Genomic DNA, 26,889 nt, shown 5'->3' on the forward strand with positions numbered 1-26,889 from the left:
TTTTATCTATGGTAGGGTGTCAACATTTTCTTGTTTGTAAAGATCTTCATAAAATTCTGCTTGTATGTCTAATTAGAATCAATATCAGTGACTATTTTGCCACTCTTGTCTCTGACCTCCTTGAATATTTTTCTTTACCTCTCTGTTTTTCTAGATTGAGGAAATATTTTGAAGACTTCTCTCCTTGTTCAACCCATTGGGCCCTTGATCGAATTTGCTGTCCTTGTATTTGATTTAATTCGTATGATTTTAACTGGTTTTTAACCTCTTCAATATCACTTGCAGATTGATCTGATGTCATCATATTGTGCAGTCTTTTTTCCAACAGATTACGGTGTTTCTTATTACTTCTGTTTTTCTGTAAACTATACTTAATGGCCAATTCTCGAAGTTTATCCTTGCCTCTGTCCTACCAAACTGAAATGTCATCAAAAAGAGGCTTTTGACTTTGCCAAAATTTCCAGAGGTTTTCTACTTGGTTTTTGAAATGAGTACATGACAGGTGACTGTTATTGAATTTCCATGTCCCTTTCCCACGTTTTACACCTTCTAAAGATTCCATATCAACTACAACTGGTTGATGATCTGAAATAACACAAGATACAATTTCACATTTTTAACCTCAGTAAACAAGTCGTTCGTGAAGATCCATCGGTCCAGTCTAACTTTTGTCTGATAGCTCTTTTTGCCATTGCAAAGTCTATCCCACGTGTATTTGAGAAGATGTGGGTGTAGTTTTCTCCAAACATCAGTCAGATTGAACTGATTCATCATAGCTTTAATCTCCTGTACACTACTATCATTACACAACCTAGCTGAGGATATCTTATCTTTGGATGTATCTACAACACAGTTGAAATCACCGCCACATATTATGGAATCTGATTCATGATCTCGTGAGGCTTTTTCAATTTCCTCACTGAGTAAATTGAAATAGTTTTTTCGTTCTTTAACAGAGTTTGGAGCCCTCCTCTTGTAAGAGGGAAGCGTAAAGAGCGCCCTCGAGCGACGGCTCTTCCAGTCTAACACAGGTTTCTTCTACTCGTAGAGTTGCCATAACCCATTCATACCATACGCAGCAGATTAATTATCAACCAATCCATGATAGCTTGGCCATAATTACCCGCAGTAGGCGACAGCTCCAGAGACCACTGAAGACACAATCTGCTGTATTAGGATACATGGCCACCAATTATATTGTTGCAGCCTTCCCTGAAACAATTTTTTTCCATATGAATGGTCAGTGACATTTTTTTCCTAAAATCCTCCAGCGCCCCCCCAGAAAATCAAGTGGGCCACCCCTTACTGAAAGCATTACGATCCAGACTGGTACCTCAACTCGTATTCCTCAAAATGCGAGCACAACACCAACAGTGATGCAAAATTACCGTACATTACGTAATGACTAAAGATCTACGGCTGGGGTCAACTGCGATACCATTTAGATCTGAAGAATAGAAGCTGGCAAACGCATTTAATTGTTCCTTCACGGAGATAGCACAAAGAATACCCCCGTGGTTTAGTTACTTTATCCTCACGCCAGAACGCGGCAGACTGACGTTATTGGACGTCCTGTCTACAGAGCATGCAGAGCAACGAACTACACATCGTCAAGCTAAACTGTGAGTTGACTCTGGTTTTTATTATTTCTTTGAGATCCCGGCTCTCCAGGGCTTTGTTTTATCACGGTTATTTTGTAGCGCTTTATACAAATCACTGTTTTCCTGGTGAAATCACAGTAGCTTGTGATTAGAAAGACGGCCCCTCTGAGGTAAAGGGGCCGTAGGTAGGGGGGCCAACCGCCGTGTGCCTAGCCACAAGCGACTGTGGGTGAAATGGTCTCGGTTTAGCACAATAAAGGTACTTGTACCGCCATGGTTTTACATGTAAGGTTTCTGTTTACATCACAAGTAGGTGTAGTAGACAGCAATGCCGAGCACAGGTTATCGTAATGTTGCTTGGATAGTCGTTCGAGGCGGGCGGCCGCAGGTCGCCGTTTACTTTCCAAGTAACCTGCGGCCGCCCACCTCGAACGACTATCCAAGCAACATTACGATAACCTGTGATGCCGAGTACGTTACTTGTGATCAACCCACACGTCTGCGATAATTTCAGTGGCCACAGTCATTTTGTTGAGAATCCAGGAACAGTGCAATGGGCAAAGACAAGACATAAGTCAAATCGCAGTCCGTACATGGGAAATTGTAGACCCAAAAGTGTTTTACATCCAAACATTTGTTCTAATGTATAGGAGAAAATGATAGCTGTTTGTAATTATTCTTCCACTATGATTCGACAAAGTTCATATTTCACCCCTCTCTACTGAAAACCCCCTGCTGTTCTCTCGTCTTCATCGCCACCAACGACAGTCACGCCCTTTCCCAGCGGCAGCCAAGTTCGAGGTTTCGGCCGGGGGCACTTCAACAACTTGCCAAGTTTCGGCTGCCTTGTTGTAGGGCTGGACTGCAAAACCATATTATCCGTCTAAGGGATGGACCATTTGATATCCGGGGAGATCTGGAAGATTTAAGAGGTTGCAATTTTTTTTTCGTACCTGATCCACTGTTCAATTTTTTTTTCACTCTCTGATTACTGGTAACTTTTCTTCTCTCACTCCTCATTTGGATACTCTTTTCCCCAACAACAAATGTACAGTCCTCTACTGTGTGCGGAGTAAAATGTTGCACATTAGATCAGTTGGAACACAATACTTGTACATACTTTTACCTTTAACCATCTAACGAACATGTTGGAAAACAAAAGTCGAGCAACTGATGAAGGAACCGCACCTTGGTTCCGAAACAACGGGGCAGTCATTATTATCGAGTAACCCCCACCCCTGGGTAACCCCCTCTCTAACTCAGAAATGTTGACTGATCACTCTACTTAGAAAAGTTAAATACCAATACATGTATATACAAAAATACAGCACAAAGTGACAACAATATACAGATATAAAAAGCTCACGCTATAAGCAGTATCCCACCATATAGTATTGTTTAATTTAGATGTGAATCATGACAGGGTTTTCACTAGGATATCTGACTGGACAGAATTTGAAAGTACAGCGTCATAGGGACTGTCCCTATCTTGCATGGAAAATTTCGTGAAATTGATGTGTGCAATGGTGCAGTCTGGTGCAATCTGAGAGGTGTTTTAAATTCTAAGTAGAACTGTTAAAACACCCCAAGGGGGAGAGCACGAGAGGGGATCCCTCTCTCGTATTGAAAATTGATGTGTGTAATGGTGCAATCTGAGAGTTGTTTCAATTTATTTTGCACTCGGTAAAATTGTTTGAAAATGACATTGAAAGCCCATAAGGGATATGTTTGAAAGCAAAAAATTAAAAAATTATCTTGTGCTCACGAGAAACTATCTCGTGATCACAAGATCTTTTCTTGTGAGCACGAGATCTTTTCTTGTGATCACAAGATCTTTTCTTGTGCTCTCAAGATCTTTTCTTGTGATCACAAGATCTTTTCTTGTACGCACGAGATCTTTTCTTGTGATCACAAGATCTTTTCTTGTGCGCACAAGATCTTTTCTTGTGATCTCAAGATCTTTTCTTGTGATCACAAGATCTTTCTTGTGATCACAAGATAGTTTCTCGTGATCACAAGATCTTTTCTTGTGCGCACGAGATCTTTCTCGTGAGCACGAGAAACTATCTCGTGAGCACAAGAAAAGATCTTGTGAGCACAAGATAGTTTCTCGTGAGCACAAGATAGTATCTTGCGATCTCGAGAAACTTATCTCGTGAGCACAAGATAGTTTCTTGTGAGCACAAGATAATTTATCGTGCTTTTGTGGTTGGCCTAGGGAGTAAAATTCAAGGCCTTGCATTTTGCGGCCATACAGTTTAAAATTTATGTATTGAAGCTCAGAGGCAGAATATGACACTACAATTTCAAATCTCATGCCAACTATATAATAAACGGAATCAGGGATGCTTTAATGATCTAATTTATACTCTCACTTGTCCAAAATTAGGTTTGAATGGCTTCTAAATTCGACTGCAGAGGTCAACTATAATGGTTTATCAATCACACAGTGAAGTACACTGACTGTTATAAGTTAACAGTACTCTATTCTGTAATATAATGTGCTACCAGTATTTGTATATTACTTTTACTTTGATCAATGTCAACTTTAAATTGTATATGTTCATTTTTACACAATGTTAACTGATCTTATCGTATACTGAACATTGAAAGTGTGATCAAATTTAGCATTTATTTGTAATCCATAACTTTCAGGAAATGAATAAATCAATATTCAAGTTTATAAATGTCGACATTTTCATGGCCTAAGTTTTAACTTATCCAAGATCCATCAACTAAGTGACTAGCTATTTCTTTAAAAGCCAATTTTCATTCTGTAAAATATTACAATAGATTGATACTACAAGATCTTTTCTTGTGCGCACAAGATCTTTTCTTGTGCTCTCAAGATCTTTTCTTGTGCTCTTAAGATCTTTTCTTGTGCGCACAAGATCTTTTCTTGTGATCACAAGATCTTTTCTTGTGATCACAAGATCTTTTCTTGTGCTCTCGAGATCTTTTCTTGTGCTCTCAAGATCTTTTCTTGTGCGCACGAGATCTTTTCTTGTGATCACAAGATCTTTTCTTGTGCTCTCGAGATCTTTTCTTGTGATCACAAGATCTTTTCTTGTGCTCTCAAGATCTTTTCTTGTGCGCACAAGATCTTTTCTTGTGATCACGAGATCTTTTCTTGTGATCACGAGATATTTTCTTGTGCTCTCAAGATCTTTTCTTGTGCTCTCAAGATCTTTTCTTGTGCGCACAAGATCTTTTCTTGTGATCACGAGATATTTTCTTGTGCTCTCAAGATCTTTTCTTGTGCTCTCAAGATCTTTTCTTGTGATCACAAGATCTTTTCTTGTGCTCTCAAGATCTTTTCTTGTGATCACAAGATCTTTTCTTGTGCGCACGAGATCTTTTCTTGTGCTCTCAAGATCTTTTCATGTGATCACAAGATCTTTTCTTGTGCGCACAAGATCTTTTCTTGTGCTCTCAAGATCTTTTCTTGTGCTCTCAAGATCTTTTCTTGTGATCACAAGATCTTTTCTTGTGCTCTCAAGTTCTTGTGCTCTCAAGATCTTTTCTTGTGATCACAAGATCTTTTCTTGTGCTCTCAAGATCTTTTCTTGTGCTCTCAAGATCTTTTCTTGTGATCACAAGATCTTTTCTTGTGATCACGAGATATTTTCTTGTGCTCTCAAGATCTTTTCTTGTGCTCTCAAGATCTTTTCTTGTGATCACAAGATCTTTTCTTGTGCTCTCAAGATCTTTTCTTGTGATCACAAGATCTTTTCTTGTGCGCACGAGATCTTTTCTTGTGCTCTCAGATCTTTTCATGTGATCACAAGATCTTTTCTTGTGCGCACAAGATATTTTCTTGTGATCACAAGATCTTTTCTTGTGCTCTCAAGATCTTTTCTTGTGCTCTCAAGATCTTTTCTTGTGCGCACGAGATCTTTTCTTGTGATCACAAGATCTTTTCTTGTGCTCACGAGAAAACGAAGGTTGTTTCTAACACGTTTTTACTGCTATGATCACGTGTGAACTTGTCTACCGCCATTTTGAGTGACTGCTTTGAGGTGTTCTCCGCCATCCATTCCCTTCTTTAATGTAAGTATGCGTATTTAATGTCACTAAGCAGTTTATTTAGCCATTATATGCTCTGACATATGTAAACTGGATGTTTTGTCATGTAAATTTTCGCCAAGCATCACAGAAACTTGTCTTGGTAGCATTGTTAGTGTGCGTTAGTAAAGTGACCCTTTTAAATACGACAACAGATTTTATTATTTTTTTCTTAAATAGCATTCTAATATGAGTCATAAAACAGCATTGTGTTAGGTTTTAGCCAGGAAGAAAAGCACCACGACCCGGGGTGATAAATCAGCCTTTGAACGGGAATTTTGTATGTAGGTTTTTTCAAGTCTCATATGTTCATAGATCGGAAGCCAGAAACCAATCCGGAAAGGCGTTTTTACATTTGGAATTTACGCTTACTCGACAAACTTGAAGTATATATTTTCAAGATTTTCAATGTATGCAACCGTAAACACATCTCTGGTGATAGAGCTACAGTATTGCAGCTGGGTAAGCAAAACACCTAAAGACCAGCCGGCTAATTTTAGCATGTACAGTGAATGATTTTGAATATGACACCAGTGACTTGAAACATTAAGGGTACAATAAACTAATCAGTGGCTCAAATCCATGTATGTTTTTCTCCTTTGGATAAAGTTAACTCCTTTTCTTTTCAGACGTGTAAGTTACTGAACGAGCCATCATGGATGACAAATTGATGGAATTTTTGAAATCGCGATGTATTTCCTCAGAAGTCGTGGAAAAGTTGCAAACAGAGAAGGTATGAACTGTTTTTGTGAAAAGTCATGTTACCTCGAAATAGAGTTTCGATTTCATTTTCAAGGACGAAACTGAAATAAGATAAGATATGCAAACTGGCGTGTCTTGAGACCATGTTGAAATAAGGACCAATATTTATAATCAGCAGCTATAATTGGCAATGGATACTGTTACGCTAATTCCAGGTCGGTTTGTTGGGAGTCTGCGAGTATTTTTTCGACACCCTGCCTAAAGCCATGCATGCAGATTTAAGGATGAGTATCCATGAATTCAATAACTTTTAGAAATCACATTTAAGGGGGAACACATGAAGGCTGGGTTTGTCATATGTGTTTCCTTCACGTTCGGTTTGCAGTAATAAGTCATTTACCTCCCAAAAAGGGAGGAAGCTTGACAAAATTGCATTTGAGGGGCTTCATCCATAAAGGTACTGTTATTTAAAGGGACACTGGACAGGAAATTTCTGCAGTAGGAATCACGTTAGCGTAGGAACAGGCACTGTTTAATCAGTTAACCTTTGAAAGCCGTCTGCATTTGCTTTTATTGTCATTTGTCCAACTAATACTTATGAAATTAAATTTAAAAATACAATTGTTGTTTTGATGATCTGTGTTTTATTTTTGCTGAAGTACGACTCAGTATTTTTGACAAATTTTAGAATTTTACATCTTATAATTTGACCTAAGGGTCACCATTTTGAGGTGAACTAAACCATTATTATTATTATTATTATTATTATTATTATTATTATTATTATTATTATTACACGGCAATTGTGCATACCCATTCCTAATTGGTGTCTGCCAAATCACGTAACCACAACGCGCCAATGTTGGCACTTTTCTAATGATCCAAATTAAAAGTGCCTTTTATATCAAGCCCAAAAGTAAACTTTCTTTGCCAAACAGGTCGGTAAAACGAATTTTCCTGTCTATCTTGTCATAAAGAAATACATGTGACAAAGTCAGCTTTGCTGTGATCAGTGCCCTTTAATGACTTTGAAATGACCAAGTAAGTGTGATATCTCAAATACCATGCGGGTTCGTCCGAGAAATTTCGGCTGGGAAAGTTCATGTGAGGTGTAAGTTCGAAAGCAAAAATCCCATTCAATCCCATTCATTTAACAGTTATGTTGTATTTTTGAAAATTACTGGGATACAATGATAACAAGCTTTCTGTATACATAACGAGATTGTTGATCATTACGTTGACAATCTGATGAACAATGAACATAAAGCGGCAATAAAAATAATAATTTTCTGCGTGGAGATCATCATGAAAGTGTTAAAGAACAGCAGTATGAAGAATAATGTGGGCAAAGTGGAACTCGCTTGTCGTTTGTGAAAAGTGGTAGCATCACACGAAAAATGAAAGTTGTAAAGTTTTCGTGTTTTTTTTAAATCAAGTCAGAGTGTTTTATATCGAAAATTCCAGCCCAGGCTAAGGTCACATTTTCCTGTTTAGCATACCCCTTATAATAAATAAAATCCCGAGAATGGACTGCTTATTCCTTTGATGTGCTGTTCACATGTGTAAAATATGAATAATGTCCTTCGCCGACATTTGTACCATGTGTTATTTATTTTCTTTCAGATTGACCCTTTGGTAGTGGTATCCATGGATGACATGGCGTTATCCCGATACTTTTCTTCACCTGGTGACCGACTTGCTGTATTTGAATTTTGTCGACGATTGTTGACGCAAGTAGACGCACCGAATAAAGAAAAACAACCAGTACTGGTACAAAAATTTAAGAAAAAAGTGAGACGACTTAATCGAGTAGAACCTCAAGAGTCAGAAATGCCGGACGGTGTTACATCATCTGAAAGAAACAAGCAAAGTCTGATCGATAAAAACACGCACAAAAGGGTTGAGTTTAGATGGTTCAACTATGAATATGACACCAATGCATTCAAGCAAATTCACGCCAAGACGGGCAATAGTGCTGCCATTATGTTTGTAAATAAGTCAATTCAGAAATCAGACCTGTTACACTTAGCAACAGAGTACTTTTTTCCGAACGGTATATCAGCTAAGGGAAAGATTGACGATTTCGATTTTGATATTAGAGACAAGTATGACAATGATATCGATGAAAATGCTACGGTGGGTGAGATGGGTGATAAAAGCCGTTTCAGGGTGCAGCGATTTCGTATGGTAACTACAAAGAAAAAACTTTCGTCTAGTGAGCTGTCTTTAAACAATGAATATGGTATAGTGACTGTACAGTCCAACAACACTGACGAAGCAAACGGAGGATTATCTGCAAATCTTCAAGAAGATCTGATGGAGACACCCATGGAACAGTCACCAATGGAGCAGTCTGGGGAAGGACAAGACATATCTATGGAGCCGTTTATCTGTTCTGATGGCAATGAAGGTCCACCTGGCCAGTCTGATAAAACCGTTAACCCAATCGAAAACGACAGCTATGATTCCAATTCTGCACAGAGAAATTGTTCAACCATGCCTCCACAAGCCTGTAATGATGTTTCAAATATTGAGGAAATTGGTAGCGGGCAAGAGGGTTTTCAAGATGGGTCTGACCCCGCAGTTTATCTAGTGATCCTTACCAATCGACCCAAAGTCAAGATCATAGTGACCTGGATAAAACTCGAAGATTACTGATACATCGAAGCAATATAGTAGATGACATGCTCAATGCATTCTCCGATCCAGACATCATACATGATTATCCTAATTTTAAGTTCATGTTACCGAATGGAGATTTGGAGGAAACAACCGGAATTGGTGTCACACGAGATTGCTACACAGGATTTTGGGAAGAGTTCTACGAAAGATGGACAGTTGGAAACATCTACCGGGTACCGCACTGTAAACTCAACTATTCCAGCTGTATGTGGAAAAGTGTAGGAAGAATATTAGTCAAAGGCTGGGAGCAAGTAAAGTACTTTCCCATTGCGTTCGCTCCGCCTCTTATGCAGGAAGTGCTTTTCGGAACCCAAGACGACTTACTGGAGTCTTTTTTACTGTTTGTGCCAGAAATCGAGCGAGAATTGTTATGCGAAGCTTTGCGAGATTTCCAGTCTGTTGACAAGGAAGAACTGTTAGAAGTTCTCGATGGTCATCAGTGCAAGAAAGATCCGAGCACCGCTAACATTCGTGACATCGTCATTGAAATTGCCCATAAAGAATTAATACAAGAGCCGATGTTCGTGATCGAGTCGTGGAGGGCCATACTTCGACCTGTTGCAAATACCATTGGCAACATGAGTTTACTAGACCTGTACGAGGAGAAAAAACCAACGACAAGAAAAGTTGTCAAGATGTTGAGTTTTCCTGATCCTATTAGTGTGGAGGCCACTGCCGTGGCCAACAATCTTCGCAGATACATTCGAGAAGTTGATGGTCCGACCTTGAAACGCTTCCTACGATTTTGTACTGGGTCTGACATCATGCCTGATGATCCTATTAAGATTTTATTTGTAAATCTTGAAGGCATTCAGCGTCGACCAGTTGCATACACTTGTTCAAACTTACTGGAACTACCATTGCATTACGAAAGCTATCCTGACTTTCGCGCCGACTTTAATGCTGAATTGAACAATAGTGAATGGCGGATGGACATAATTTAGAGCGATTTCATAAGTGCTCTGAACAAACGTTACAAAACTTTATAGATGGATTATCCATTTTATTCTGTTGAGACATTGTCATGGATGTTTGGCATATGCTATAACTGCAATCAAAACTCCAAGCTTCGTTATTTGTTGTCCTTCTACTTTACACCATTTGATGACGATTTCTAGTTGTTACTAATGTTAGATTTTCAGCTTAGTTATTTTGTTAATGTTTAATATTGAAGTATGTTTGAATTTGAAAAATCACTCATAACAAATTAATCTGAGCATTTTCTAAAATTTGTCATCGTACAAACAAAAGATTTACTAGTGATAGTGTTTGCTAGTCTTGTTTGCTTATTTGTTATGCTATCCAAAGAAGTTTGTTTTTGATCACAGTTACCTTTCAAAGGTAAGTATTTAAAAAACGATGACATTTGTTACAGCACATTAGCTTAACTAAGTATATAACTCCAACAATGAAGCCAATAATTTCTCTTTGTTTACCTTCGATTTTACCAGATTTACAGTATTCAGTGACAATGTTCTGGTTGTTGGACTTTGCGATATGATGTTATTGTCCTTAGTATAACATTTAAGTATGTGTGGCATTTTCCCAAAACAAGAAATTAACGCATTTGCTAGAGTGAACGTTTTTACTCTTTCGTATCTTACCATGGTGAACAATGTTTAGTGGTTCCCAATGTGAAAGGTTCCAATTTTGACAATGTAATTACGTTTAACATGTGTTTTCCATAAAATAAAGAACGAGTTTTATGTGTTTACGTAGTGGCTCGGAACTAATTTATTTACAATAATTATTGAGAGGATACAGTCTATCAACTGTAAAGAAACCCATGCATTTATTTTTGGTTTGCTCTAAATTGAGGCGACCATAGTAGAAACCTTACTACTGAATTTATTATCATGGCCACGGATTGCTGTAGATTAAAATGGCGGAATATTTGAACAAAAAATCTTGGAAAATTTGGCGATTACTGTTAATGCACGAAATCAAAAATTAAACTGACATCTGCAACAAAATCGGAACTCTAAATTTGTACACTTTTGCCAGTACAGTGTAACGCAAGGTGTGAAACAAAAGCAATTATTGACCGAAATCCCAACAGACATCGCACATTGGAAGCTGTCACTTCTTTTAGAGTTTTCCGCAGTGCTCCGTCCCTCTTGCTTCTCTCTATGACATAATCAACTTAATATAGAAATTAAGGCTGGGCTCATCCACAAGATTTTACACTTGTGTTGGCAAAGATAATAAGCTAACGAGACACTATCTTGAGAGCACACAAAAAAGTCTCCAGCACACATGACAAGATCTCGTGCACACAAGAAAAGATCTTGTGATCATGAGATAGTTTCTTGTGCTAACGAGATCTTTTTTGTGATCACAAGATCTTTTCATGTGCTCAAATGATCTTTTCTTGTGATCACAAGATCTTTTCTTGTGCTCACGAGATCTTTTCTTGTGCTCTCAAGATCTTTTCTTGTGTTCTCAAGATCTTTTCTTGTGCGCACGAGATCTTTTCTTGTGATCACGAGATCTTTTCTTGTGCGCACGAGATCTTTTCTTGTGATCACAAGATCTTTTCTTGTGCGCACGAGATCTTTTCTTGTGATCACAAGATCTTTTCTTGAGCTCTCAAGATCTTTTCCTGTGATCACAAGATCTTTTCTTGTGCTCTCAAGATCTTTTCTTGTGCTCACGAGAAACTATCTCGTGAGCACAAGATCTTTTCTTGTGCTCACAAGAAACTATCTCGTGAGCACAAGATCTTTTCTCGTGATCTCAAGATCTTTTCTTGTGCTCTCAAGATCTTTTCTTGTGCTCTCAGGAAACTATCTCGTGAGCACAAGATCTTTTCTTGTGCTCTCAAGATCTTTTCTTGTGCTCACGAGAAACTATCTCGTGAGCACAAGATCTTTTCTCGTGATCTCAAGATCTTTTCTTGTGCTCTCAAGAAACTATCTCGTGAGCACAAGATCTTTTCTTGTGCTCTCAAGATCTTTTCTTGTGCTCTCAAGATCTTTTCTTGTGCTCACGAGAAACTATCTCGTGAGCACAAGATCTTTTCTCGTGATCTCAAGATCTTTTCTTGTGCTCTCAAGAAACTATCTCGTGAGCACAAGATCTTTTCTTGTGCTCTCAAGATCTTTTCTTGTGCTCTCAAGAAACTATCTCGTGAGCACAAGATTTTTTCTTGTGCTCTCAAGATCTTTTCTTGTGCTCTCAAGAAACTATCTCGTGAGCACAAGATTTTTTCTTGTGAGCACAAGATAATATCTCATGAGGACAAGATAGTTCACAACCTTGAAAGCTTTGCTACAATGGATCGACTTGACGCTATTCGTTTGTACTTTTACATGGGGCTAAACTACATTGAAATCTTAGCTTTATTGTCTTCCAACCATGGCATCGTCATAAGCAGTCGTCATTTGAAGCGAATACTGAAGGAGAACCATTTGTTCAGGCGTAAACACTACTCCAACATTGGAGATATCATCTTGTTCTTGACTGATCAAATCGACAGGTCAGGTAGGCTTCACGGATATAGATGGATGCATTTGAAGTGCCTGCAACATGGCCTAAACATAGACAGAGAGACCGTTCGACTGCTTTTACATGTTATTGACCCTCAAGGTGTGGAATCGAGAACACGAGGCCGTCTTCGACGTCGGAAGTATTCGTCGCCAGGTCCAAATTTTATGTGGCACCTAGATTCGTACGACAAACTTACTCCTTATGGAATAGCAATAAATGGCTGCATTGATGGTTACTCGCGAAATGTTTTGTGGGCAGAAGCTTATCACAGTAATAGTGATCCGAGAATTATTGCTGGATATTTCATGGATGCTGTGCAAAACTTAGGCCGTTGTCCTAGTAAAGTTCGCGCCGACTTTGGTACTGAAAATGGACATGTTGAACAGATGCAGCGATTTATGAGAAACGATGAAAATTGTTTCTATTATGGAACAAGCCAATTGAACCAACGCATCGAAAGATGGTGGGGCATTTTTCGCTCTCACTGTGGTCAGTATTGGCTTGACATTTTCGAAGGTCTCAAACGTGATGGCCATTTTAGTGGTGATGCATGGATAAAAATTTAGTTCGTTTCTGCTTCATGAAAACAATTCAGGTAATGTCCTCGTACATTTTCTTCAAACCAAATAAATATAATTACATTACCCCAGTAGATTGATATGTAAATACATGCACTGTGCTCAGATTACTCACGACAAAAACATTACAATGCTATTTCGGTTAGAGAGCACACTTTGCATGTCGCCAATTGTTATGGCTGTCATGCTGTCATGAAATTACAAAGTTTTAACAATTCCTTTTTCTCTTCTCTGTACATTTGGAGATTGATGGATTCCTGGACAATGAAATCACAAACGCGAATTAATTAGGCAAAACAGTGGCAAACTCTCTCTTAACTCTCGCTTAATTGTATTTCATGACAGTTGCGATTTTGTAGAGTATAAAAAACGATGCAAGTGTGGAGACAACAATGCCTATAAATCAATCAATCAATCAATCAATCAATCAATCAATCAATCCAACCAACCAACCAACCACTCGATGTATCAATCAATATATTGACATTACACGTGTTCCACTGAAGAAAAGGCAACTGACAAAATGAGTTTGAGTAAGTGCATTTTAATGATCATAGCAAGCGTTAGCAATTTGTTTTCGCTGATAATTAGAAAAAAAAGTCATTATCAATCTTCCCCATAGAAGACGTTAAAATATTGTAACCATTAAATTGTAAAATAATTAATATGGAAATAGCAGTCTATATAGAATGGTAGACGGTGTTTGCTGAAAGAAAAATATTTTTGAGAGCATTAACTGTTTTTCTTAAGTTCATTGGACGCTCGGGTAGTACGATGTGTGGTCTATTGCTGATAGCTTTAGAAGCTGGAATGTAATGAAATGAAAAGTATGATTTTCCCGACAATTTCAACATTTCTATTAATTGTGCAACAATTGCATTTTTTCTTTTTGCGTTTATCTTCCTATTTTAGGAGGATATCGATTTGTCCCTAAATATCATGGCAATAGGTAATACTTTTCTGTGTTTTAATATTTCGCACAAACTGTGTGAAGAAACCTTATCATTACGTTTTCTTTTAATTCGGTTATACGTTTGTAAACCTTATCAAAACATAATAATCTATCAATCTTTTATTTCTTGAAATGAAAATTTGTAAAAGAAAATCCTGACAGACAAAATATTAGTCCATGTGCCAATAGAAAATATGCGGACACAACAAGAAAACTGCTGTGATAACAAAATAGACAAAGAAATAAGAGTGCCACTTCAATTTTTTTCAGGAAGAACTTGACGATGCCGTGATTGAGTGGAATTGTCACAGAATCAGCAGGTCACGTAATGCTGTTTCGCCAATCGGCAGACCCCATGTAATGTTCACAGTACCACAGATATACGGCAGTCGAGATTGCTCCGTAATTGTCACTCAAGAGGAAATTGATGTTTGCAAAGAAGAATGCGTTAAGAAAGGTCAATATCCATGTGATAGGGAAGTCTTTGATTTTTGCTGCATGCATATTCAAGATAATGACATACGTGTACCGACAGAACCTTATGCAGCAGCTGACTTGTATGTCTTGTTAAGAAATACTATCCGGAATGCACCACCCTCGTCCGATAGCGATAGTGAACAATGAAAACAAATCTATGAACTGAAAGGTACAACGTCGCTACAGTATTTTTTTAAATCAACGAATCATTGTTTCATGTTGGAAGGTATATAGAGGCTAACTTACAAAAACAACACATAGAAAGCAGCTCGATTGGGTAAATTCATAGTCTCGTATTTGACCATACCATCAAATCCAATATTGCACTAAATATGTAGACTCCGCGAATAAACACTATTTTCCCGCCTGTCCAATTTTGGAAAGACAAATATAGCTATGTTATGTTTTAACATATAATCTTCTCTTAGAGAAACAGTCTGTTTTTTAACAATGAACATCCCTCGATCACACATGATTTGCAGGGGGTGACGTGTAACACGTTCATGCATTTTATATGTCAAAGCATATTTTACGAGGCATTTCACAATGCAGTGAAACGTAACAGTTCATATTTTTACAGGAACTCTCCATGCATTATATTGAGCTTTTAATATCAGATGATTTCTGTCTATCGCAATTGGTACCAATACATTCAGATTGTCGTTGTTATGATTTACAGAGCTTTGTATAGCAGTACTGTATCAAAATAGGTATCACTTTGATTCGTCCATTCACGATTTTTCAAACAATTTAACAGTGCAGCAGATGTCTCACTTGTGTATTTTGTCTCATATTATCGAGACAGAAAGTACAGTTGGACATGTATATGTATGTATGTATGTATGTATGTATGTATGTATGTATGTATGTATGTATGTAAGGGCGCTAGGCAATATGTATGTATGAAGCAAGGTAGGATGTAAGAATGTTAAGAATGTAATTTCACCGTTTCATCGGTACTGACAGGGCATGTTACATCTAAAATTCACCCATTTTTGCCAGATTTCGACCGTTTACAGTGTTTTCATCGAAATTAAACCACACATGGGTTAGAATCATTGCTTGGTCTATCTTATCTTGGTGATTCATTGACTGATTATATCGTTTATAGCCGTTCAAAATGAAAAAGAATGGTCGATTTACAAAACAAGCGTTTTTCTCGCCTAGGCATTTTTCCATCAAATTTTCACATATGCTCGTCAAACATGTGGTCTATAAAACTTTATCTTATTTTTTCATAACTTTTCTCACGCACAAGTTATCGCCAATTAAATTGACGAAGTTGTAAGAATAATGGGGTGCCAAACTTTGATGAATGATTGTGTGAAAACGAAGACATTTTAAAAAAATCTGAGATACGTTTTGTAGACGGCATAGTGAGGTGTAATTTACCGTCAATATTTTGACGTTTTTCCCAAGTCTGGCTTGAATTATACTTTTTTAAAGTCACACATTTTGACGTAAAGCGTGAATACTATTCATCGACCACACTTTTGATTGCAATAGCCGTAAACTTTATAAAAATACCTTTTAGGTGATATATAATACATGGGTACAACGGTCTGTTTAAGTGCTCAAATTCGCGTCTAAAAATAGGTCATCGCGAACATATAAAGCTACCTTAAGGAAAACAAACAAACTACCCTGGAGGGATTTCCATCATTGACACCATACAGTCGCAAAACCAAGCCATGACTTTAAATTGCGGCAAGTAATATGACGTCATATTACAACCAATTTGAACCATGTGCTGATGTAATATGGCACACTCTGCATACGTTTACTGAGTTTTTTATTGTGTGTTAAATTTTCTGTGTTTTACAATTACTTACCCGCACACTAACTTAGAATGTTGAATGGACACTAAACACAGAATTCCAAAACTTTGGCCTTATCAATTTAACAACTGAGTACAGACAGTATCACACTTTTGATAGGCATCATTATATGATATAAGTTGACCTAACAATAATTTTCATTAACTTCGAAAGTAAGTATTATTTATGCTGTTTGCAATTGTTGCAATTTCGTTGCGACTGTCTGCTATGTCGACTGTTTTCTCATAACATCTTACCACTTAGACACCCGTTTCTTCAATTTTCGTTTTCGCGCGCATTAACAGTAATCGCCAAACTTTCCAAGATTTATAGTGCAAGCCTTACGCCATTTTAATCTACAGCATACCGTGACTATGATAATAAATTCAGTACAAAGGTTTCTACTATGGTCGGCTAAAATTATAGCAAGCCAAAAATAAATGCACGGGTTTCTTCCCGATCAGTTGATAAACTGTATCCTCTCAATAATTATTGCAAATGAATTAGTTCTGAGCCACTACGTAAATAAAAAACTCGTTCTTTATTTTAAAGCAAACACAATGTTAAACGTAAGATTACATCATCAGATATGGAACCTTTCACGTGGGAACCACTAAACATTGTTCACCTTGGTAAGATAGGAAAGAGTAAAAACGTTCACTCTAGCAAATGCGTTAATTTCTTGTTTTGGGAAAATGCAACAACAAACTCAAATGTTATACTGAGGAAAATAACATCATATCGCAAAGTCCAACAACCAGAACATTGTCACTGAATACTGTAAAGCTGGTTAAACAAAGATAAATTATTGGCTTCATTGTTGGAGTTATCGACTAAGAAAAAGCTAATGTGCTGAACATATGTCATCGTTTTTAAATACTAACCTTTGAAAGGTAACTGTGATCAAAAACAAACTTCTTTGGATAGCATAACAAATAAGCAAACAAGACTAGCAAACACTATCACTAGTAACTCTTTTGTGTGTAAAATGACAAATTTTAGAAAATGCTCAGATTAATTTGTTATGAGTGATTTTTCAAATTCAAACATACTTCAATATTAAACATTAACAAAATAACTAAGCTGAAAATCTAACATTAGTAACAACTAGAAATCGTCATCAAATGGTGTAAATCTAGTAAAGTAAAAGGACAACAAAGAACGAAGCTTGGAGTTTTGATTGCAGTTATAGCATATGCCAAACATCAATGACAATGTCTCAACAGTATAAAATGGATAGTCCATCTATAAAATTTTGTAACGTTTGTTCAGAGCTCTTATGAAATCGCTCTAAACTATGTCCATCAGCCATACACCACTGTTCAATACAGCATTAAAGTCGGCGCGAAAGTCAGGATAGCTTTCGTAGTGTAATGGTAATTCCAGTAAGTTTGAACAAGTGTGTGCAACTGGTCGACGCTGAATGCCTTCAAGATTTACAAATAAAATCTTAATAGGATCATCAGGCATGATGTCAGACCCAGTACAAAATCGTAGGAAGCGTTTCAAGGTCGGACCATCAACTTCTCGAATGTATCTGCGAAGATTGTTGGCCATGGTAGTGGCCTCCACACTAATAGGATCAGGAAAACTCAACATCTTGACAACTTTTCTTGTCGTTGGTTTCTTCTCCTCGTACAGGTCTAGTAAACTCATGTTGCCAATGGTATTTGCAACAGATCGAAGTATGGCCCTCCACGACTCGATCACGAACATCGGCTCTTGAATTAATTCTTTATGGGCAATTTCAATGACGATGTCACGAATGTTAGCGGTGCTCGGATCTTTCTTGCACTGATGACCATCGAGAACTTCTAACAGTTCTTCCTTGTCAACAGACTGGAAATCTCGCAAAGCTTCGCGAAACAAGTCCCCTTCGGTTTCAGACACGAATAAAAGATAGGACTCCAGTAAGTTGTCTTGCATTCCAAACAATACCTCCTGCATAAAGGGCGGAGCTAATCCAATAGGAAGGTAATTGCCCTGCTCCCAGCCTTTGGAGATGATTCTTCCTACAGCCTCCCATTTAGCTCGTGTGAAGTCGTGTCGTAAATACGGTACCCGGTAAGTATTTCCGATCGTGCACCTTTCGTAGAAATCTGCCCAAAACCCTGTAAGACAATCTCGAAACACACCAGTACCGCTTGCTGCTTCCGCGTCTCCGTTTGGCAACACTAACTTGACCTCAATGTAATCATTCAGCACACCTGGATCGGAGAATGCATTCAGCATGTCCTCCAGCATTTTGGATCGGTGTATCACTAGCACCCGAGTGCCGCATTGTAGACTAATAGCAGGAAATTCCATCGGTGAGTACAAGTCGACAGGTAGCGATAAAGTGTCATCTAAATCTTCGAAACTATTTCCAATGCTACCCAACTCGACAATACCAGAACCACTATCATGTTCCTGGGTATTTGCGGTTAACATTGTTACATCATCTGAATCTGAATCTCTGGTCAAATCTTCAACATCATCTGTCTCCGCTGGAGCATCAATGGTTACTTGCTCATCCGTCAATAATGGGACTTCCGCGACAATGTGTGTGTCATCTAAGGTTACTATCGCTGTTGCAGGAGATTCATCAAGAGGCTGCTGTGAAGAACCATTATTGTCATTTGTGGAAGCTCCTGGATCAGCGATGTCTGCCACATCTGCATCGCCAAGAACATGTCGTCTGGTAGTTGCCATGTAAAATCTTAAAATTCGAAACCCAGTTCTGTCATATATTTGGCCCACTGTGCTCTCATCATCGAGTGAGTTTTCTGAAATATCTTTGATATCAAAGACGAAATCTTCGACCTTTCCTTTGGGAGAAATACCATTAGGGAAAAAATATCGTTTTCCAAACTCTATTAGGTCGCTCTTTCGACTTGTCTTTTCACAGTTATGCTTCTTGTTCCGCCACCCTTTCTACTGCGGACTTGCTTGAAAGACTTAAGTGCGAAGTCATAGTCCAGCCATCCGATTTCAACTTTTCTCTCCACTTTAGCCGCGTATTTATTTCCAAATGGCCTTGGGCGGCAACGTCGGCCTTGACTGCCTGATTCATCTGATTTAGTTTCATCGTCAGATGACTCTGAGTCTGCCTTGTTACGATTTCGGAGACCAAATTTTTTCCGAATCTTATTCAAGAGTGCTGATTTTTTTTTTTCGTTTCGTGGAGCACCTTGCAAAAATCTTCGGCAAAAATCAACTGTTGCGAGACGATCACCATATAATGGAAGGTACTTGGCCAACATCTCATCGTCCATCACTACAATAACTGATGCGTCGATCTGAAATGTAAGGATAACTTAAAGTCACAGCGTTTTTTAATACTAACCGTAATGAAATAACACAACACACACACACACACACACACACACACACACACACACACACTTTACTTTATCTGAGCCTTCAGTAAAAATAAAGTTCGTTGTAATCCATTTGTGAGTGGCTAGTCTGTCTGCTAGTCTGAGGTTTGCATTGTAAAACAAATTAAGAAAAATACCGTCAATGACAAGGTGTCAGCTCACATTTATCCAAGGGTTTGAATACAATATCTGTAACTTTGAAACTTCTTGGAGACACAAAATCCAGATGTTTCTAAATGACAAATTTGATCACTACTTTAAAAGATGTACACATACAATATTCCTAAGTTTCAGTCAATTTGCTGGTGTCAACTGACCTGTGTCAGCTAATGACTGCATATTGCACCAAACTTACATAAACTCCGTGTACTTTTCAAGTAAAGAAATCACAAAATCTTGCAAGATTTTCTTCAGCGAAAATAAATCTTTAATCTATGTTTGCATTTTCTCCCAGGCCACTGTGGAGGAATTTTGTGTAAACAAAGTTCACAGCTGGCCACCCGGATAAATAGTAACTATTTTTAACTGCATTAACATTACCAAAATTATGTAAGTTCATCCCATAAATACATTTTTGATGTTTTCAAAAGTAATCAGATCAGTATATGTTGTAAAACAAAATTTTGGACAAAGAATGACGAAAATGGCCCCTAAAATACATTATTAGTATTTTCAACATAATATTAGTATGATACAATGGCAATATCTATAAGATCCCAAAAATCAAATTTCAAAGCATTTTGACTAGCGACAGTAGAAAAATAAATTTTTGACCAAAAATTACCTCCAAAATGTAATTACTAATTTTGTCATAATTTAAACAAATTAGAAAGATAACACCTTTGCAAACATATATACAACCCAAATCTGAAAGCAACTGGACGAGCGGTTTCAGAGAAGAATACTTTTGACCAAAAATGAAGAAATCACCAAAAATTCAGTAAAAATAGAAAATTCAAGATATCTTCAAGATGTGCAGACACTGTATGAGGTCTATCTAAGGTACTTGCATGCTATAATTCAAGGCAATCCGAACTGCGGTTCTTGAGTTATTATGATTTTTTACCATTTTCTTATTTTAACCTCATTTGCATAATTTGGGCAAGGTCATCTTCATTTGAACTAAATCCCAGGATGCACCTACACACCAAATGCCAAGCTGAAATATGCAGCGGTTTTCAAGTTTTGCAGTGGACGGACTGACGGACGGACGTATACATACGTACGTACGAACATACCTATAAACCGTTTTAGATATTTACAGTGTTGTTTGTTTTATTGATGTTTACCTGACTGGAGGCAGTGGGAAATGTGAGGACAGCAAAAAATACTAATAAAGGTGCACTGCCCCATTCTTTCACATATTCCCTCTTGAGTGCTATCACCATGTTTTGAGTAGTCTTAAGCTTGCAAATACAAGAAAAATGAATAAAATCTTGCCGTATTCTTTTATTTACACTACACGTATTGCTCACATACATTTTTTCCAAAAGTAATTAAGTAAATACGTTTAAAAGTGTGCAGAAAGTAATTATTTATGTCTGTCTGTGCTGATATGTATCAAAATAATGAGGGCAATGCGTTACAAAAAACGAAAATTTCTCGGACTGAAAGGTCACTGAAGAATTATAAGAAGTATGGTTCCGATATCATCGCTTTGTAACCACAATAATAATAACCAGACATCATAAATAGCATTGCAACTTGATTTTCACTGCAGTTGACAAAAATAGACGAATAAATTAATAAACCAATTTAATAAATAAAAATACTGAGCATGCCCCTTGCACTGTTTCACACACACAAAAAATAAAGTCCAAGATTTTTTGCTTTGGCCTTACACACAGCTACATTGTTTTGCTTTTAGTATATTAAAAGGTTTAGGAACTACCTTTTCTTTTTCTAACGTGTCAATGACATGTGATGGTACCCGTCTGCGCTCAAGAAAGTCATATAACTGTTCAGCCATATCGACGTAAATGTTGCATTCGTGTCTGAAATACAGAAGAACGATAATAGTGAATGATAGTGAATGACACAGGCACAGTTTCTTATCTGTACACTGACTAATATGTTATGTTTACTTCAGATTCTTGTTCAACTCTCTAAAACACATTGAAATGTCGAGCATTCAGCTTATCGACGATTTGCATATGCATAATGAACAGTATAATGTTTGACAAATAAATTTTAGCCCGGACTAAAATTCAAATGTAAACAGTAACAGTACGCTTTACCCACATACACTCTGAATTCATGAAGTGATTACTATGCATTTCAATATGATGATTTAGGTGTTGATAATTAAAGTAAATACTGAGCAAAAAATTGTAAAGCAACAATGACGTTCCCGAACAAAAATTAAAGCAACGCAAAGTAGCAGTTTGTGAACCGTCCTGAAAGTTGCAGTTTTGGGGGATCAGTTTACCAGTACTCGTGACAGCCAATACAATCTTCTAGATATATTGCGCCTACTTCTCGGCAATTCATTCGCCAATCTGCATTAAAATCAGATGTAGAGAACGGCGACGTCTTTACTTAGGCGGTAGGCGGTATTCTGCTGCTCAGGTGACGGCATCAGAATAAGGCCTAAGTACAGACGTCGCCTTACTCTACATCTGATTTAATCAGATTGTTCATTCGCTAAATGCAAATGAAGGAATCAAGGTCACTCGATCGCTAAATGTGAGTGTCTTCATATTTCCACTCGCATCAATGTCGTTGACAATAATTGAAATCTGCTAATGTACGGGCTGCGAGTTTCAGAAATATGGCCAGATGTTTAATATAGAAGCGAATTTATTATTATTATTATTATTATTATTATTATTTCACAATCCAGTAAAACTGGGGTACATGTATTAACTGCTGAAAAGTCGACGGACGTTGTAAACGTGTCCATACTATCGGTAGTGGTAGTCGTCAGAGCCAACCAGCGGTAAAAAAATTGTCATTCAAAGTCCCGCAGGCGTGAAAACCTGAGAAACTGAAGAGCGCCATCACAAAAAATTCCAAAAAATGCAATGCGGGAGTAGTTCTTGCCGCATTGCCGAAAAAATAAAAATCGGCTAGACTAGTAGCGGCGATTCCGAAGACCGATTTTTTTTCGACCTGCCTGGCCTTATGCAGTATTACAACTAATTGGGGAATCTGAAGTCACTTTTCTTTTTTCTTGCCATGGATATGAGTGGGCAATAATACCAGATCGACAAAACGATTTTCGCCTCGGAAACACTCTTTGAAATGTCGCCAGATATCGCGGAATGAAAATTCTGACATATCTAGTATCAGGCCAAAAGAAGTAATTCTTTGTAATGCATCCATCCACAATCGGTTCTAGGGCAACACATCAAGAAAATTCAATAATGTCTATTTTATAGAAAAATACAATGTGTAAGAAAAATTTTGATATTAAAAAGCGTTTCTGTGATATCATATTAAAATGCCGTGTATTTTTCATGAAAATATAAAAAAACTCTACGTGCGAAAAGACTTACAACAAAGTACTTAGTTCACTTTGCTCTTTCGGTTCACCCAAGGTCACAACCGCAGAGAGCGACATCCCGCTAACATTGTACACGATTATTCCGCGAGAAAAACACGCCGGTGCGTTGACTTAGATTCAAATTATTTTTAGGAATCGATCTAATAGGAATATTATGAATTTGTGTTCTGCAGTTCTTGATAGTTGTGTATCCAGGGATGTAGAAAATGTTCGTTACAGGTGGCAAAAATTAAAGTACAGGCGGTTACAAGTGATACATCTGCACGCAAACTTTGTGCAAAATGTCCTGATTTTTTACTGACACCAAATTTTCACAGTCGGCAAATTTAGCTGACAGCCGTTGTTTTTGCCGGCTGCTGGCTATTTTCTCTATCCCTAGCATCTCCTAATACCATATCATGAACTAATTCTTTTTATCACTTGCACCTGCTGTATGATAGGGCTATCCACTCCATGCATTTGATCCAGCGTGACGATGAAAAGTTTCCGAGGATATAGCCGTGTTTACCACTCGATCGGCATGCAATCAACGACGAATGTTGGATGGGAAATGCCCGCAACCCGCACAATAGCGCATCCGATAACAATATAGCCGCCTTTGAACGACTATATGAATGCACATGTATCATTGTTGGGACTCGGTATGTACGGTTAATTGTACTCCGCGGTACATTGCAGCGAGAAGAATGTTTACATTCGGAAAATGCCGGACGTAATAATAGCAGCGGAAGCATTCTGAAACGCCAATGTAACAAGTTCATGGTACACTGAAAACTCAATGTTCTATATAACATTTCCCCGTATTGCTATATTTTGTTGCGTTTCTACAACTGTTGTACTTCAACGCAAAGAATAGTAATATTTTCTGAAGTGACTGACATCATGGATATCTTAAACCTACAAACTGATACCGAGTTTAGATGATCAATTATCACATTTCGTGTCACAACATAAAACCAATCTTCCAAAAACAACAACTTCCGTTTCGAAATTCTAAAGCTGGCCTCATATATTTCATTGATAAACATAATACTTGTCTAACCTCTCGATTCTACCCTTCAATTCACTTAAACAGGCAACTTCACATAAACTATTATACTTACAAAAATAGAAAGAGCTGGCTCACATAAACGGCAAGTCCCTCGTTCACATCAATTTGACCTCAAAAGGTTCCTTAATTCACAGCAAGTGCATTCCGCTATGAAATACCATGCGGTTAACATAGACATCAACGCTCATCGACCACTCAAATACACAACAGACTGTCACCTAAACTAGAATACGAACTTCAAGAAATTTTAAGGTCTCAGGAACTAAACGTCATGTCTGTTATCTTCAAATTTGAAGTCAAAAGGTCACTAAATTCACAGACAGTACATTCAGCCTTGCATATCAAGGCCTGCTCGTCACGTACTCCTTCATTGAACGCCCAAAACTCCAAAATCGATATTGTACCAGTCATATACACGTAAACAGAAACTAAAACTCATACTTACAGAAATTTAAAAGCTGGTTGACAAAGACGTAAGTAACTTGACAATATCTTGTGAGGAAAAGGAAAGATATTGAGAGCACAAGAAAAGATCTTGAGATCACGAGAAAAGATCTTGTGCTCACGAGATAGTTTCTCGTGAGCACAAGAAAAGATCTTGAGAGCACAAGAAAAGATCTTGTGCGCACGAGATAGTTTCTCGTGAGCACAAGAAAAGATCTTGAGAGCACAAGATAGTTTCTCGTGAGCACAAGAAAAGATCTTGTGCTCTCAAGATAGTTTCTCGAGAGCACAAGAAAGATCTTGAGAGCACAAGAAAAGATCTTGTGCTCACGAGATAGTTTCTCGTGAGCACAAGAAAAGATCTTGAGAGCACAAGAAAAGATCTTGTGCTCTCAAGATAGTTTCTCGTGAGCACAAGAAAAGATCTTGAGAGCACAAGAAAAGATCTTGTGCTCACGAGATAGTTTCTCGTGAGCACAAGAAAAGATCTTGAGAGCACAAGAAAAGATCTTGTGCGCACGAGATAGTTTCTCGTGAGCACAAGAAAAGATCTTGAGAGCACAAGAAAAGATCTTGTGCTCACGAGATAGTTTCTCGTGAGCACAAGAAAAGATCTCGTGAGCACAAGAAAAGATCTTGAGAGCACAAGAAAAGATCTTGTGCTCACGAGATAGTTTCTCGTGAGCACAAGAAAAGATCTTGTGCTCTCAAGATAGTTTCTCGTGAGCACAAGAAAAGATCTTGAGAGCACAAGAAAAGATCTTGTGCTCACGAGATAGTTTCTCGTGAGCACAAGAAAAGATCTTGAGAGCACAAGAAAAGATCTTGTGCTCACGAGATAGTTTCTCGAGAGCACAAGAAAAGATCTTGAGAGCACAAGATAGTTTCTCGTGAGCACAAGAAAAGATCTTGTGCTCTCAAGATAGTTTCTCGAGAGCACAAGAAAGATCTTGAGAGCACAAGAAAAGATCTTGTGCTCACGAGATAGTTTCTCGTGAGCACAAGAAAAGATCTTGAGAGCACAAGAAAAGATCTTGTGCTCTCAAGATAGTTTCTCGTGAGCACAAGAAAAGATCTTGAGAGCACAAGAAAAGATCTTGTGCTCACGAGATAGTTTCTCGTGAGCACAAGAAAAGATCTTGAGAGCACAAGAAAAGATCTTGTGCTCACGAGATAGTTTCTCGTGAGCACAAGAAAAGATCTTGAGAGCACAAGAAAAGATCTTGTGCGCACGAGATAGTTTCTCGTGAGCACAAGAAAAGATCTTGAGAGCACAAGAAAAGATCTTGTGCTCACGAGATAGTTTCTCGAGAGCACAAGAAAAGATCTTGTGAGCACAAGATAGTTTCTCGTGAGCACAAGAAAAGATCTTGTGCTCTAAAGATAGTTTCTCGAGAGCACAGAAAGATCTTGAGAGCACAAGAAAAGATCTTGTGCTCACGAGATAGTTTCTCGTGAGCACAAGAAAAGATCTTGAGAGCACAAGAAAAGATCTTGTGCTCTCAAGATAGTTTCTCGTGAGCACAAGAAAAGATCTTGAGAGCACAAGAAAAGATCTTGTGCTCACGAGATAGTTTCTCGTGAGCACAAGAAAAGATCTTGAGAGCACAAGAAAAGATCTTGTGCTCACGAGATAGTTTCTCGTGAGCACAATGAAAGATCTTGAGAGCACAAGAAAAGATCTTGTGCGCACGAGATAGTTTCTCGTGAGCACAAGAAAAGATCTTGAGAGCACAAGAAAAGATCTTGTGCTCTCAAGATAGTTTCTCGAGAGCACAAGAAAAGATCTTGAGAGCACAAGAAAAGATCTTGTGCTCACGAGATAGTTTCTCGTGAGCACAAGAAAAGATCTTGAGAGCACAAGATAGTTTCTCGTGAGCACAAGAAAAGATCTTGTGCTCTCAAGATAGTTTCTCGAGAGCACAAGAAAGATCTTGAGAGCACAAGAAAAGATCTTGTGCTCACGAGATAGTTTCTCGTGAGCACAAGAAAAGATCTTGAGAGCACAAGAAAAGATCTTGTGCTCACGAGATAGTTTCTCGTGAGCACAAGAAAAGATCTTGAGAGCACAAGAAAAGATCTTGTGCTCACGAGATAGTTTCTCGAGAGCACAAGAAAAGATCTTGAGAGCACAAGAAAAGATCTTGTGCTCACGAGATAATTTGAT

The 26,889-nt window shown here is 37.9% G+C and overlaps 2 protein-coding genes across 5 annotated transcripts in view; one reads left to right on the plus strand and one right to left on the minus strand.

Moving 5' to 3' along the window:
• Positions 1 to 1,074: 1,074 nt before the first annotated feature.
• LOC139117147 (uncharacterized) overlaps positions 1,075 to 26,889 on the plus strand; it is a 43,769-nt gene continuing 17,954 nt past the window's right edge. Inside the window, exons 1-3 of one of the 2 annotated variants that reach the window (XM_070680014.1) lie at positions 1,075 to 1,622; positions 6,296 to 6,399; positions 7,992 to 10,764. In XM_070680014.1, coding sequence (XP_070536115.1) covers positions 6,322 to 6,399; positions 7,992 to 9,026 — 1,113 coding nt within the window. In that variant the 5' untranslated portion in view covers positions 1,075 to 1,622; positions 6,296 to 6,321 and the 3' untranslated portion in view covers positions 9,027 to 10,764. Of the gene's footprint in view, positions 1,623 to 6,295; positions 6,400 to 7,991; positions 10,765 to 26,889 lie in introns of those variants that run through there. The other variant, XM_070680012.1, reaches the window with a different exon arrangement.
• On the minus strand, positions 16,886 to 24,894 carry LOC139117146 (uncharacterized). Of its 3 annotated transcripts, none has more exons than XM_070680009.1 (3): positions 24,724 to 24,894; positions 21,614 to 21,716; positions 16,886 to 19,641 (listed from the first exon to the last, which is right to left on the minus strand). In XM_070680009.1, exon 3 carries the CDS (start codon positions 19,052 to 19,054, stop codon positions 17,654 to 17,656), a length of 1,401 nt encoding a protein of 466 aa, XP_070536110.1. In that variant the 5' UTR covers positions 19,055 to 19,641; positions 21,614 to 21,716; positions 24,724 to 24,894; the 3' UTR covers positions 16,886 to 17,653. The 3 variants fall into 3 exon arrangements, with proteins under 3 accessions (XP_070536110.1, XP_070536112.1, XP_070536111.1); XM_070680011.1 differs by lacking the exon at positions 24,724 to 24,894 and adding an exon at positions 24,331 to 24,664; XM_070680010.1 differs by lacking the exon at positions 24,724 to 24,894 and having other exon boundaries at positions 21,614 to 22,285.

This window comes from Ptychodera flava, chromosome 18, assembly GCF_041260155.1.
Source record: "Ptychodera flava strain L36383 chromosome 18, AS_Pfla_20210202, whole genome shotgun sequence".
Taxonomy (NCBI): Eukaryota; Metazoa; Hemichordata; class Enteropneusta; family Ptychoderidae; genus Ptychodera; species Ptychodera flava.